The sequence below is a fragment of the Dipodomys spectabilis genome, unplaced genomic scaffold (genome assembly GCF_019054845.1).
Source record: "Dipodomys spectabilis isolate Male_0828 unplaced genomic scaffold, ASM1905484v1 ptg000054l, whole genome shotgun sequence".
Classification (NCBI taxonomy): Eukaryota; Metazoa; Chordata; class Mammalia; order Rodentia; family Heteromyidae; genus Dipodomys; species Dipodomys spectabilis.
In genome coordinates, this window is record NW_024870731.1 from 40,959,582 (window position 1) to 40,973,821 (window position 14,240).

At 54.9% G+C, this 14,240-nt stretch overlaps 2 protein-coding genes across 2 annotated transcripts; one reads left to right on the top strand and one right to left on the bottom strand.

Moving 5' to 3' along the window:
* Nucleotides 1-2,775: 2,775 nt before the first annotated feature.
* On the bottom strand, nt 2,776-6,072 carry Rpusd3 (RNA pseudouridine synthase D3). Its single transcript, XM_042680151.1, has 9 exons — nt 5,933-6,072; nt 5,635-5,753; nt 5,238-5,282; nt 5,056-5,149; nt 4,463-4,570; nt 4,294-4,378; nt 3,997-4,120; nt 3,663-3,802; nt 2,776-3,044 (listed from the first exon to the last, which is right to left on the bottom strand). The coding sequence occupies exons 1-9, from the start codon at nt 6,055-6,057 to the stop codon at nt 2,853-2,855; spliced, it is 1,032 nt and encodes a 343-aa protein (XP_042536085.1). The 5' UTR covers nt 6,058-6,072; the 3' UTR covers nt 2,776-2,852.
* Nucleotides 6,073-6,279: 207 nt separating this feature from the next.
* On the top strand, nt 6,280-10,678 carry LOC122108170 (transformer-2 protein homolog beta-like). The gene is made up of 2 exons (XM_042680152.1): nt 6,280-6,368; nt 9,082-10,678. Exon 2 carries the CDS (start codon nt 9,123-9,125, stop codon nt 9,954-9,956), a length of 834 nt encoding a protein of 277 aa, XP_042536086.1. The 5' UTR covers nt 6,280-6,368; nt 9,082-9,122; the 3' UTR covers nt 9,957-10,678.
* Nucleotides 10,679-14,240: the final 3,562 nt, after the last annotated feature.

The following is a 14,240-nucleotide window of genomic DNA, read 5'->3' on the forward strand; positions in this document are numbered from 1 at the left end:
CCACAGAGCCACAGTCCCAGCCCCACAGCACACTCTTGTTATCCCAGAGCTTGGGAGGCTGAGGCAACTTCCTGGGTTTGTCAATATAAGCTATAGAGCAAGGTCTCATATATATATATATATATACACATATGTATAAAATGTAAATTATATAACATTTTTTAAAGGAGGGTGACATGGTGGGGAAAAACAGCACAAAGGTGAAAGTGATTCTTTTCTTTGTGCTAGTATTGAGGCTTCAACTTAGTGACTCAGCCCCTTAGGATGATACATTGTCAAGGCAGAGGGACTGGGAGAGTGGCTCAATGGTGAACCACTTAGCATGCAGGAAGGCCTGCATTCCATCCCCAGCAGCCAATGGACAGCTGCACAGAGAACCCGGAGCCCTCCGAGGGGACCACTACTGTCACCTTGGTTTTGGACTTCAGGCCTCCCAAACTGTGAAAACTGTTTGTTTTTTTTTTTGTTGGTAGTGGGACTTGGGCACTGTCACTCGACTCTTCAGCTCAAGGTGAGCACTCTACCACTTGAACAATAACCCCACTTTCAGTTTTCTGGAGGTTAAATGGAGATAAGAATCTCTGGGAGGGCTGGGACGGTGGCTCAGGGGTAGAGCACTCGCCTTGCATGCCTGAGGCCCTGGGTTCGATTCCTCAGCACCACATAAACAGAAAAAGCTGGGAGTGGCGCTGTGGCTCAAGTAATAGAGCACTAGCCTTGAGCTGAAGAGCTGAGGGACAGCACCCAGGCCCAGAGTTCAGGCCCCACGACCAGCCCCCCCCCCAAAAAAAAAAAATTGGGGACTTCCCTGCCTAGGAGGGTTTGAACCACGATCCTCAGGTCTCAGCCTCCTGGGTAGCTAGGATGACAGGCGTGAGCCACCGGCGCCCGGCTGCTTCTGTTGTTCTAAGCCACTCAGGTTGTACTAGGTCTTTCCCGCAGTTTATGGAAATGAATGTATTAGCAAAGCTGGTCACAGGGGTGCTTATCTATGTGGTAAAACTTACAAAGCAGAGCAGGGCTGTGTTGGCAGCCCACACGTGTAACCCTAACAACTCAGGAAGCAAAGACTGGGGAACACCATGGTTCTAGGCCAGCACAGGCAAAAAGGTTGAGACCTGACTAGAACAGAAAAAGCTGGAGAGAGTGGCACAGGCCTCTGTGTTAGCTACCGCAGGAAGCAAAGACAGGAGGCTCATGATCCACACTACCCCAGGCCAAAAGTTAAGACCCTCTAGAGCAAAAGAGCCTGCTATAATGGCTTATGAAGCAAAGCACCTGCCTAGCAAGCTTGAAGCCAAGTCCAAACCCCAGTAGTACTGCCCAACCTCCAAATATGCTGGCAGTGTGGTTCAGTGGCAGAGTGCTTGCCTAGCATGTTTGAGGCCTGGGGTTTGATCCCCAGCACTGGAAGAAAAAAAAAGCCTTCTCTCATGACATGGTAAACAGAAATATCCTGGGTGCATTGTCAGAAAGACTGGTAGAAGCTGGATACCAGTAGTTCACACCTATTAATTCTAGCTACCTAGGAGGTCAAGATCTGAGGATTGTGGTTCAAAGCCAGTCTTGGCAGGAAAGTCCGTGAGACTCATCTCCAATGAACCACCAGAAAATCAGAAGTGGCGCTGTGGCTCAATTGCTAGAGCGCTCGCCTTGAGCTGAAGAGCCAGAGAAAGCACCCAAGCCCAGCTCAAGCCCCATGACCAACAAAAATAAAAATACTGATAAGCTTGTAGGTGTAGCTCAGGTAGTATGTTTTTTTTTTTTTGTTGGTCATGGGCTTTTATACTGAGCCTGAGCGCTGTCCCTCAGCTCTTCAGCTCAAGGTGAGCACTCTACCGCTTGAGCCACAGCACCACTTCCAGTTTTCTAGTGGTTTACTGGAGATAAGAGTTTCACAGACTTTCCTGCCCGGGCTGGTTTTGAACCGCGATCCTCAGATCTCAGCCTCCTGAGTAGCTAGGATTACGGACGTGAACCACTGGTGCCCAGCTCTGGTAGCTAATTTGAGGTTAAGTCTCATGGACTTTCTGGCCCAGGCTGGCTTTGAACCAGGATCATCAGATCTCAGCCGACTGAGTAGCTAACAGGCATGAGCCCCTGGCACCCAGCCCTATTTCAATTTTTTAAAGTAAAATATAAGTATCTCACTTAGATGGTGAACCTAGTCAATTTGAGATAAAACCAGAATGTCATGTGGGGGTGGGAAATGTCGAGTCAGGCTATAAGGACTTGTGGGTGTGAAATCAGCTGTGGAAGATGGAAGCAGTTCAGGAGGTGGCCGTGGAGCTGGCGGCACATTGGAAAATCACCATCTAAGTGTACTTAATTCCACAGAGGCCAGCAGTGTAATGCACTCCTGCAGTAACGCTTCTTGAGCCCAGGAGTGGAAGCCAGCCAAGGCAATGTAATAAGAAGAAAAAATGAGCTGGGCACTGGTGGTTCATGACTATAATTCTACTCATGAGGCTGAGATCTGAAGGTCACATTTCAAAAAGCCAGCTAGGGCCAGACAGTCCATAAGACACATCCCCAAGGAAACACCAAAAAAAACAAAAGTGGTTAAAAAAAAAAAGCTCAAGTAGTAAAGCACTAGCCTTGAGCAACAAAACTCAGTACCCAGACTCCAAATTCAAGCCCCAGGACTGGCACCAAAAGGAGGGGGGGGAAATGATTAAAATGGTCAGCTTTCAAAGGAAGCCACCAAATACAACTGAGCAAACCACAGGCCACGGAAAGTATCTGTTTTACCAGCAAATCCGCCAAAGCAGAGCCTGAGGTAGGAGTTTTTATTATTTCAAGTCCACAGAGAAGCCACTTGCCCAGCGCCACACAGTGAACCAGTGGAAAGGCTACGGCTCGGGGAGCCCGAGGCACTGCAGAGTCCTGGAGAAATAGGGGGGCAGGGGAGCCAGGAGCTCGGCAGGAGCGCCCGCGGAGCTGGTGCCTGGGAGGAGAAGGCGGTGCAGGTGGAGGTGCAGAGGCAGCTGGGCAGCCTGGGAGGGAGGGAGGCGGAGGCGGCGGAGCAGAGCGTCACCCAAGACCTGAACGGAAGAACCAAGGCAGCCAGATGGAGCGCGGAGGGGAATTGAGGCCAGCCCCTCTCCCTGTGTGCAGCTGTCTTGTACACATACACACACACACCCCATGGCTGAGCACACTAATTCCCACACAGCAGCAGATGCTTGCTGGGAACTTCCCAAACCACTTTCCTCCTGGCCACACAGCTAAACACCATGTCCAGCCCTTCTTGCCACTGGACAAGTTCATGGGATGACACCTGTAGTCCCGGGATGGCGGTGTCAGCAGGTGAAATCTTCATCCACAGAGCGTGCCCTCTCAACTGGCGGGGTCCCTGCGTGGCTGCCCGCCCCTACCCTCTCCCACTCATCACACTGCATGCGGGGGGGTGGGGGGGCGCACCTCGGTACTTTGGGCTCAAGGTCAGGGCATTGAGAAATACCCTACCACACACCCCAGACTTGAGGGGGCGAGCGTAGGGAGGGCTGTTGGAAGTCCCTCTGCTTCAGGGCTCCCACTTGCCACGTGGGCAGGACGGGCCCAAGCCACACAGCTAGACAGGGGGAGTGAGCGCAGGAAGCCAGGAGGGCACCCGGACCACACCCCATGCTGGAAGGAAGCAGGCGCATGGGCCTGGGCACCTGTCTCCGGGGCTTGGCATTCTCAGCTGGCAGGAGGAAGCGCTGGCCGAGGACGGTGCCCACTCGCGCGGCGTACGTGTGGTCCCCAAGCACCGGGCAGAGCTGCAGCACCATGTGTACCTGCAGCTGATCGGGAAACGCTGGACGAAGAAGACGGGACGTGGCGGACAGCCTCTCCCCCCCTCCCCTGGGGAGTCCCTCCCCCTCCCCCAAGCACAAGGGCAGTGAGGGCATGGGGCAGGCAGGAGGGTGAGATCGTGGCGCTGGCTGAACTACCGGGAGGACAGTCCTCATTCCCACCGGGGCCCCAAAGCCGGCCAGAGCTCCAGCCCACCTGTCAGTGGCTGCAGCTGCACCAGGGCACAGCCGGAGCCCGCGGCCATGACACGGAAGTGGCTGAGGGTCCTCCTGACGCCTTCCGTGATGTCCTTTCGGGATGGGCACTTGACAGGAACACCCTGTGGGGCCAGCCAAGCCTGAACAAGGTTCCTACGCACCTGAGAGCTGCACCCGCAAGACGGCCCAGGAGGCCACTCTCCCCGGCCCAGGGGGCCACTCTCCCCCCATCTCCCTCCCCAGACTCCTCTGGAAGGTGGCAGAATTGGAGAGCCCCCTTCCCCGCCCGACTCACCTGGCTGATGCCATTAGTGTGTGCCAGGGCCAGGGCCACGCGAATCTTCCCCTCAGAGTGGCTCGGGATGCCATCAGTGACAGCACTGAGAAAGGGTACGAGACGTGACAGGGTGGCCCACGGGACCCCCACTCCCCGCTGCCCCCACAGCCTCCCGAACTCCGCTCACCAGTAGGTAGCTGTGGGCCTCTGGGCCCTCCTACAGTGGATAAAGAACTTCTGCAGGTGGCTTGCTGTCTGGGGACAACTGGAGAGTACTACAAGCCCGGAGGGCTCCCTGGAAGAAGGGACAAATCACACAAAGTGCGTGGGCCCACTCACAAAATGGGACCCCTAGGCGCTGCATGCTGGTGGCTTACACCTGTGAGCCTATTTGAGAAGCAGAGATCCGAGGATCCTGGTTCAAAGCCACCCCAGACAGAAAAGACTCCATCTCCAGTTGGCTAGCAAAAAAGCTGGACGTGGAGATGTGGCTCAAGTGGTAGAGCTCCAGACTTGAGAAAGCCAAGCAGGAGCACGAGGCCCTAAACTCCAATCCCACAAAAACACCCCTTAGAAGGAATACTGTTCCACTCAAGACCAAACAGTAATGCCACAGCCGTAATACAGACCTGAGAAACAAGGTTTCCCCGCCTGAGCCAACAAGGTTGGGTAGTTCATTCTATTTATTTTGCCCTGGCCCCCAGGGAGCGCCGATTGCCAAGTGTGTGCCACGGGCAGGCGCTCCACGATGAATTTTCTACATTCCCCCTCATCACTCACTTCCCAGGTGCTCGCACCAAGTGGAGCTCCCCAGTACCCAGGGACTGGCTCAGTTCGGGCAGCACCGACTGCAACGTCAGCTCTCCTGGCTTTCCTACAGAAGAGGAAAAAGAGCTTCATCCCCACCCCACCCCTCCCTTGGAGACATCATCTCTCATTCATTACCTCCCAACACCCCCTACCTGACACGGGCAGCCCCGCTGGCTTGTTCAATGTCACTAGAGGCCCTGAAACATATTACACAAACATCAGCAAAAGCCAACAGTAATCGCGAGTTTACAAAGCACCTTCCCACGCAGCTCAGCACGTGACCCCACAGTGAACCCCAACCTCGCGTAAACCCACTGGACACCTCTCCTCACATAAGCCCGGCTCACTGCCACCGCAGGGCCTTTGCACTTGCTGTCCTACGTCTCGCAGGGCTTAGGCTCCTTAGTGTCTTGGAATGCCACCGAGAGGTCTGAGTCCCCGGTGAGTGCCTCGCCACCACAGCGTCTCCCAGCAGAGATCGCTAGTTCCCAGAGCCCCGAGGCGACGCGTGGCCCGGCGGCGGCGGGGCTCCGGCCCGGGGCCCCTCACCTTCCCGGCGCAGCAGGGCCGCCCGCAGCGCGTGCAGCAGCTCCTCCCGCCCGAGGCCGCCCGGCCGCGGCCAGCCCGGGGCCCCCGCGGGGTCCGCGTCCCGAGGCTGCGGCTGCCGCCTGGAAGAGGTGGACGGAGCAACCATGGGGCCGCGGTGTCCGCCGGCCCGGACCCCGCCCAGGCCGCCCGCCCGGGGCTCTCGGAACTCGGGGCCCCACGACGCAGCGCGGGGCGCGCGGCACGGCAGGGTGGGGACCCGGCCCGCCCCCCTCGCCAAGGCCGGGGCGGCGGTGATTACCGGGCCCGGGTGCCGAAGCTCGCGTGCCGGAGCCGCGCGCAGACCCCCGGCCCCCGGCGCCAGCCCCCGGAGAGCCGGCCCCACACCCGGAAGCCTCCCATCTCCGGAACAAGGCCACGGCGCATGCGTCCGGAAGGCCCCCCCACCGCTCTGACCAGCGGTGCTCCGATTGGTCAAGCCGACTGTCAATCAGTAGGCCGAGCGGGCGGGGCGCCGCCGTGGGTAGTTGAGACTTTGCCTGCGGCCCGGCACGAAAAGGCGCAAACTCGTGCTCGTGCTCTTGGGGAAACTGAGGCAGCGGGCTTCCTCCCCGGCTGAGCTCCTCGTCTTCCGAGAAGACCGGAACAGGAAAGGCCGGGGCTGGGGTGGAGTTTCCCCTCCACTTCCACGGAGTTTCGGACTTGAGGCCGTCGGCGTGCACAGTTCTGTGAAGCAAGTGAGTGGATGGGAAGCGGCCCCGGCCCCGGCCGCCCGCGCGGGCCCGAGCGGGAGCGGCTCCGCCGGGACAAAGGCGCGTCCGGCCCGGCGCCCGCCCGGGCCCCGGCCCGCTCGCCGGGCCCCCGGGGCGGGGCGCGGGCGCGGGCGCGGGGCGCGGGCGCGGGCGCGGGCGCGGGGCGCGGGGCGCGGGCGCGGGGCGCGGGCGCGGGGCGCGGGGCGCGGGCGCGGGGCGCGGGGCCTGGCCGCCGCCGGCCTCGGCCGGGCGAGGCGGGAAGCCGCGGGCGCGCGGCGTGGTGGGCGGCGCTCGGCGGGGCGGGGGGGGGGTCCGCCGGCCCGGGCGCCGCGCACGCCCCGCCGTCCACGGCGGTGGGAGGAGCCCGCCGGGAGCCCCGGAGGGCCCCGGAGGCCTGGCGCAGGCCGTGCCGCGCGCCCGAGCCAGCCAGGCCCCGGGTTCAAGCCCCCGCGCCGCCCCTCCCTCGGATGCCCGCAACAACAAAGAGGTGCGGAGCGGAGCGGACGCGAGACGGCGAACAAAATGGATTCTGTGCTCTGCTGTGTGAAGATCACGTGCAGGGCAAACTTGGGCCTGGCGGGGCGGGCCGCAGCCCTCGCCCTCAGCTGGGACTACTCGTCTCCAGTAAACGGGCCCCCAAAGCCGGAAGTAGAGCTGTGGCTCCAAGGGTAGGGGGCCGGCCTTTAGCAAAAGAAGTTCGGGAACAGCACCCAGGCCCTGAGTCTGTAGCCCAGGGGTCGGCGCAAGAAAGGAAAGGAAACAACAAAAACAAAGCCTGCTGCGTGCCAGTAGCTCACACCGTAATCCTATAATCCTAGCTACGCACCCTAGAGGCTGAGATCTGAGAATAGAGTTCAAAGCCAACCTAGGCAGGAAAGTGCATGAAGAGGCCCAAGTGATAGAGAGCCCAGGCCCTGAGTTCAAGTGCCAGGACACTCTCTGTCCCCCCCCCCCCCCAAAAAAGGGCAAAACCCTCTGCATCTAATAACATGGGAGTGGCCCGTAGCAGGTGGTGCTTTAAAGGAAATGCACCTCTCAGTAGGGCAGCCACAGGCAGGAGATCGGAATTTGAAGCTAGCCCTGGCAGAATTCCCAAAGCCTTAATCTAAAAACAAACCGAAAGAGCCGACCACCGGTGGCTCACACCTGTAATCCCACCTACTCAAGAGGCTGAGATCTGAGGATCGTGGTTCAAAGCCAGCCAGGGCAGGAAAGTCCGTGAGAATCTCCAGTGAACACCAGAAAACCGGAAGTGGTGCTGTGGTTCGAAGTGGTGGAGTGCTAGCCTTGAGCAAAAAGTGCTCAGGACAGCACCCAGGCCTTGTGTTGAAGCTGCACAACCAATCAAAAAAAGGGGGGGGGGCAAAGTTAGAACTCCTGAGGCCTTCCGTTCCAACCTCCAGCCAGTATATGGGGGGAGGGAGGGAACATACATCTTTTAAGTTGGTGTGACTCAATCTCCACGTACTAAAGAGTAAAAGTTACTAGACTGTGTGAAGTATATGTACACACATACTCTCACTTTTTCCTCTTGGAGTTATCTCTTGGTTAAAAGTGTTGTCTCTTCTAAGGCTCTAGAATATGACACATAAATTGTTTATAAATGATCTAGTTTTAGGATTCTTTTTTGGGGGGGGGGGGTGTCCGTCCTGGGCCCTGAACTCTGGGCCTGGGCGCTGTTCTTCACTCAAGGCTAGCGCTCTACCACTTGAGCCACAGCACCACTTCCGGCTTTTTTCTTTTTGCTTATGTGGTGCTGAAGAATCGAACCCAGGGCCTCATGCATCCAAGGCAAGTGCTCTACCACTGAGCCACCTTCCCAGCCCCGTTTTAGGATTTTTTTATTGTAGTTTTTACTGTCTCAGGGCTGAGGAGGGAATCCAGGGCCAGTACCCTACCACTGGGCTGCTCCCACAGCCCTGGTTACAGCAACAGAAAAAATTGTGATGGTTAATGTTGCCTACTTAATTGGATTGAAAAGCTTAGGAGAGCCTACTTAGATGTTTTTACTTTTCTTTTGCCAGTCCTGGGGCTTGAACTCAGGGCCTGGGCACTTGTCCCTGAGTTTCGGGAAGCTCAAGGCTAGCACTTGAACCACAGCGCTACTTCTGGCTTTTTCTGTGTGTGTAGTACTGAGGAATCGAACCCTGGACTTCATGCATGCTAGGCAAGCACTCTACCACTCAGCCACATTCTCAGCCCAGCAGAGCATACGTCTGTTGTTGTCTGAGAAGGCCTTTGCTAACTGGATTGGCTCCTGAAGACCCAGATCTAACAAGTGACTAATCCATGGATGGTTCACAGTCTTTATTGGTTTTGTTTTGCATTTTGGTGGTAGTCCTGGGGCCTGGTCTCTGGGGAAGCCGTCTGCCACATTAGCCACGCCCCCAGCCCAGGATCCCAAATTTGCATAAACTCAGGCGGTGGTGGGACTAAGGAAGCTGGGGTTTGATTGGAGGAGGCGAGTCACGTGGGCGTGGCCTCGTGGACTATATATGGTCCTGAGTCCTTCCTGTTAAGCCTCGTCTGCTTCCTGTCTGGCGTGACGGTAGCTGCTCCCAGGGGCGCTCCCCGCCATGATGGCCTGAAACCGTGAGCGCGATTAACCTTTCCTCCTCTGGCCCCCGTCCGACGATTACTTGTCCCCATGCCCGAGGGGAAGATGGTTATAAACACTGTGACCGACGTGTTTTTGCAGGCTTGAAGCCCGGCGAGCGGCGACGAGGGCGGGCCGGAGTCATGAGCGACAGCGGAGAGCGGATGTTCGACGACGACGAGCGGGAATCCCGCTCGGCTTCCGGAAGTGGAAGCGCCCCGGCCCCCCGGAAAGCCGCGGGCCGCTCCCCGGCCAGGTCCCGCTCCCGCTCCCAGTCCCGGCCCCGGTGCCCGCGGGGCTCCCGGCGGCGGTTCTCCAGGTCGCGATCCCCGCCCCGCTCCCGCCAGCGATCCAGCGGCAGGGACTACAGTCGAGACCGCGGAAGACGGCGCAGCCCCAGCCGCTCCCCCTCGCCGTCCTCGCAGAGGCGCCACGGCGGGAATCGGGAGGACCCCGACCCCAACTGTTGCCTGGGCGTGTTCGGCTTGAGCCTGTACACCACCGAGCGGGATCTGAGGGAGGTGTTCTCCAAGTACGGCGCCATCGCCGACGTGTCCGTGGTGTACGACCAGCAGTCCGGGCGTTCCAGAGGGTTCGCCTTCGTGTATTTTGAAAGCGTAGACGACGCCAAGGAGGCAAAAGAGCGCGCCAACGGCATGGAGCTCGCCGGGCGGAGGATCAGAGTGGATTTCTCCATCACGAAGAGACCGCATACCCCAACACCGGGGATTTACATGGGAAGACCTACCTATGGCGGCTACCGGCGCTGGGATTATTACGACCGAGGCTACGATCGCGGCTCTGACGATCGAGAATACTACGGCAGAGAATACTACGGCAGATCGTACAGGGGCGGGGGGTGGAGAGCCCAAGACCGGGAGCCCGTGTACAGAAGGCGGTCACCTTCTCCCTACTACACCCACGGCAGGTACACCTCGAGGTCCAGATCTCCGTCCTACTCACCCCCGCGCTACTGAAGCACCGAGTGGAAGACTTTCTGAAACCTGCCGTAGAGCTGCGAAATCTTGGGACAGTTTTGTTGTGTTTTTTTTTTTTTTTTTAAAGAAAAAAAAATCGTCTCCTGTTTGAAAAGTGAACAGCGCCTAGTGAAATTAGTAAGGATGTAACTACTTTTGGTTGAAGGGGAAAAGGCTCTTTTCATTCTGCATTTGTGTGCTTCGCTGCTTGCTTTAAGTTTAGTGTTTTCAGAAAAGTATGGTTTGCATGTTTTTGTTTTCTTTTACTTTGACTGCTGAGAAATTTCTGTCGTACAAACTTGGTGTAAAACGTTTTTCTACCTAGTCCTCGATCTTCTCAACATTGAGGCCTGTGTGTAAATACGTTACCAAAAGGCAAAAAGCCAGGATGAATAGTTGCTTTCTTTCTAGCATATCAATGCTTAGCACAGAACTATTCACAGAAAATTGTCAGTAGTAAATTCAAAGACAAAAGTACCCGTTTTCCTCCAATACATAACATACCATATTTAACATACCTGCAAATAAGTTTTAAAAATATGCTCTGTAGCCTTTATATTTTTTTTCTCTGTAACTCTGTACTGCTAGTATTGGAACTAAAAATCTTTTCAATACAGCAAATGCGTAATGCTTATGTAAAAGTGGGTTTGTGAGTCTCTATGTAATTTGTGTATATGGCGGGGAACAAGAGAAGAATTGTGGATCATATGCCTTAAAAGAGCTCTTTTTTGTTCGCCCTCCCCCATCCTAGGGCTTGAACTCTGGGCCTGAGTGGGGTCCCTGAGCCTCTTTGTGCTAGCACTTTACCACTTGAGCCACAGTGCCACTTCCCACTTTTTTTTAGTAGTTTATTGGAGATAAAGAGTCTCACGGGAACTTTTCTGCCCAGGCTACTTTTGAACTACAATCCTCAGATCTCAGCCTCCTGCGGAGCTAGGATTACAGGCGTGAACCACCGACACCCGCCTTAAAAGGGCTGTTTGTTTCTCAAAGCTAGTGTTAATTTTACCTAGTTTCCACAAGTAATATATTTCACAGATACGCACTTGTTCCTCAAGTTCTCAAGACTACATGAAGACACTGCCACTGAAGACTTGACTTGTTTTATTTTTTTGGCACTACTGGGATCCAAACTCAAGATTTCATGCTTGCTAGTTAGGTACTCTACTGTTGAGCCATGCCTCCATCCCTTTAACTCGCTATTTTTGAGGTTAGGGTCTGGCACCATGATCCTAATATTTGCTTCTCACCATAGCTGGGATGAGAGACAGGTACCACCACACCCAGCTTCTTTGCATTGAGATGAAGTCTCAAAAGACTTTTATTCTCAGGCTCTTCTGGAGCCATAATGTTCCCCGATCTCATCCTAGCTCGGAGGACAGGTGCACTCTACCAGGCCCAGCTATTCGTGGAGAAGGGCTTTCAAGCACATGATCAGGTTGGCCTCAAATTGTGATCCTTCCACTTTCACCCTCCCAGGAGCTAGGATTCAGAGGTTAGTCACTGGCCCTTGGCTTGTGTATTTTTAATTGTAGATTTGGGGATTTAACTGTAGATTTGAGCTCCATTGCAAGGCTAGTGCTCTACCACTTGAGACACAGTGCCACTTCCCACTTTTTTCTTTTTGCTTTATGTGGTGTTGAGGAATTGCAAGGCAAGCACTCTACCACTGAGCCACCTTCCCAGCTGCTCTACCACTTTGAGCCACAGCACCACTTCAGTTTTGAACCAAGATCCTCAGATCTTAGCCTTTGTATAGTTAGGATTACAGGCGTGAGCCACTGGCGTCCAGCTAGGGATATATATTCCACCCCACCCCTCAGTCATGGGGCTTGAACTCTGGGCCTGGGCGCTGTCCCAAAGCTAGCACTCTACCACTTGAGCCACAGTGCCACTCTGGCTTTTTCTGCTTAGGTGGTGCTGAGGAATCAAACCCCGGGCCTCATATATGCAAGGCAAACACAACCACTGAGCCACCTTCCCAGTCCCAGGATATAGATCTTAATGGTAGAGTGCTTGCCTAGTATTAACATAATGATTTAGAGTCAATCCCCTCTTCTGCAAAGAAGAGGAACCATAGATTCAAATCATATTTAAATGCACAAAAACGGGAGGATGGTGACATTTTTAACAAAAATGCAAGTGTTTTCTTTTTATGAGGGGCGGTACTAGAGTTGTGACTCAAGGTCTGAGCGTGCTAGGCAAGCAAGTGCTCTGCTAATAAACACCTCAGCCCTGCCAGGGATTGACACTCCCATCTTGAGTGTAGGACTGCTTTGTCCTAAGTCCCTTAGTATTTTAGAATCCTGAGGCCTGTTCACCTCATTACCAGCTTGAGAAGACACTAAGGCCCCCTAACTACAGCACACCTCTCTTGGCAGTTCGGGCCCCAGGAAAGGCCATTTTCCTATTTGGGCCAGCTACTGGTCCTCCTGGGGCTCTGCCTCCTTTGTTCTTGGGCAGTTTCCCTCCCTACTAAATGGCAACACTTCCCTCTGTCCATCCCGGCATGACTTCTCACTCCCCTGGGCCTTCTTTCCTGGAAGAAAAGGAAGAACTATATTTTCCCTGGGCTGGCGGGGCCCCGTCCCAGCCGGCCGTGGTCAGTCACCACAGACTCATTAGGGAATCTCCGGGCCTTAGGCAGAGGGGCCCTGAGGACAGAACCAGCTTGCGTCACCTCCGTCTCAGGAGCTGCTAGGCCACAGCTTCAGCAGGGATAGAACAGAAATAATGCAAACATCATGCCCTCTGGCCAGGCAACCTGCTTCCTTGGAGCCAGCCTGGCCCCAAGCCAGTCTCCAGCAACAACTGTAAGTGCAGAACAGCCCAGAATAGAAGGTGTTTTCAGCTGGGGTGTCAGTGGCTCAGGCTTGTTGGCTCAGGCTTGTAATGCTAAGCTACTCAGAAGGCTTGAGATCTGGGAATGGAGGTTCCAGACAGCCCAGCCTAGGCAAGAAAGTCTGAAACAGCAAAAGCTGAGTTTGAAGTGGAGCTGTGGCAAGTGCTCCTCAGCTGGTCTTGGCTGCTCTTGCCACATTGGCTGCAGGCAGTAGCTTTCCAGCTTGGGCAACTCAGCCCTTTGTTTCAGCATTAACAGTCCAAATAGGTTTTATAGTAGGAGTTATGAAGTAATACAAGTTTTGAAATTGAGGATTGCAGACCAAAGCACAGCCACCTACAAGGGCAGCCTTCCGTGTTTGGCTTATGTGAGCTGGCTGTTGCTGCACTGATGAGATACTAATCCTCTTTGAAGCTCACTTTGAGGAGTACTAGACCAGTGCTCCACTGCTGCTAATAGCTCACTTCCCAGTCTTGAGGTCCAGAGGTCTGGAGCATGAAAGCTAGGCAGTCTAGCAAACTAATATTGGGCATTGGTTAATAGCCTTGTAGCTTGACTGGTATTTTCCCACCAAAATATTGCAAATTGTGTTATTACAAGTTTTGACACTGAAGCTGGGTACCAGTGACACATTTGTAATCCTACTTCAAGGCTGAGATCTGAGGATCCTGGTTGAAAGTAAACTGGTGCAGAAAAGTCTGCATGACTATCTCTACTCACCAAAAAGCTGGAAGTAGAGCTGTGGCTCAAGTGGTAGAGCACTTGGGGTAGGGACAAAAGCTCAGGAATGAACCAGGTGCTAGTGGCTTATGCCAATAATCCTAGCTACTCCAGAGGCTGAGATTTGAGGATCACACTTCCAAGTCAGCATAGGCAGGAAAGTTTGTGAGACTTTCCAATAAACCAGCAAAAAGCCGGAAGTTCAGCTGTAGTTCAAGTGGCAGAGCACTAACCTTGAGCAAAAAAGCTCAGGGATAGTGCCCAGGCCCTGAGTTCAAGCCCTCTCCTTTCCCTCCTCAAAAAAAACAAAAAGGGGGAGGGGCTGGGAAGGTGGCTCAGTGGTAGAGCGCTTGCCTTGCATGCCTGAGGCCCTGGGTTTGATTCCTCAGCACCAAATAATCAAAAAGAAAAAAGCCGGAAGTGGCGCTGTGGCTCAAGTGGTAGAGCGCTAGCCTTGAGCTGAAGAGCTGAGGGACAGCGCCCAGGCCCAGAGTTCAGGCCCCATGACCGGACCCCCCAAAAAAAAAAAAAAGTAACACTGAAGAATTCGAAAAATGAATTCAGCCGGGTGCCAGTGGCTCACGCCTGTCATTCTAGCTACTCAGGAAGCTGAGATCTGAGGATCACGGTTCAAAACCAGCCCTGACAGGAACGTCCGTGAGACTTATCTCCAATAAACCACCAGAAAACTGTAAGTGGTGCTGTGGCTCAAGTGGTAGAGC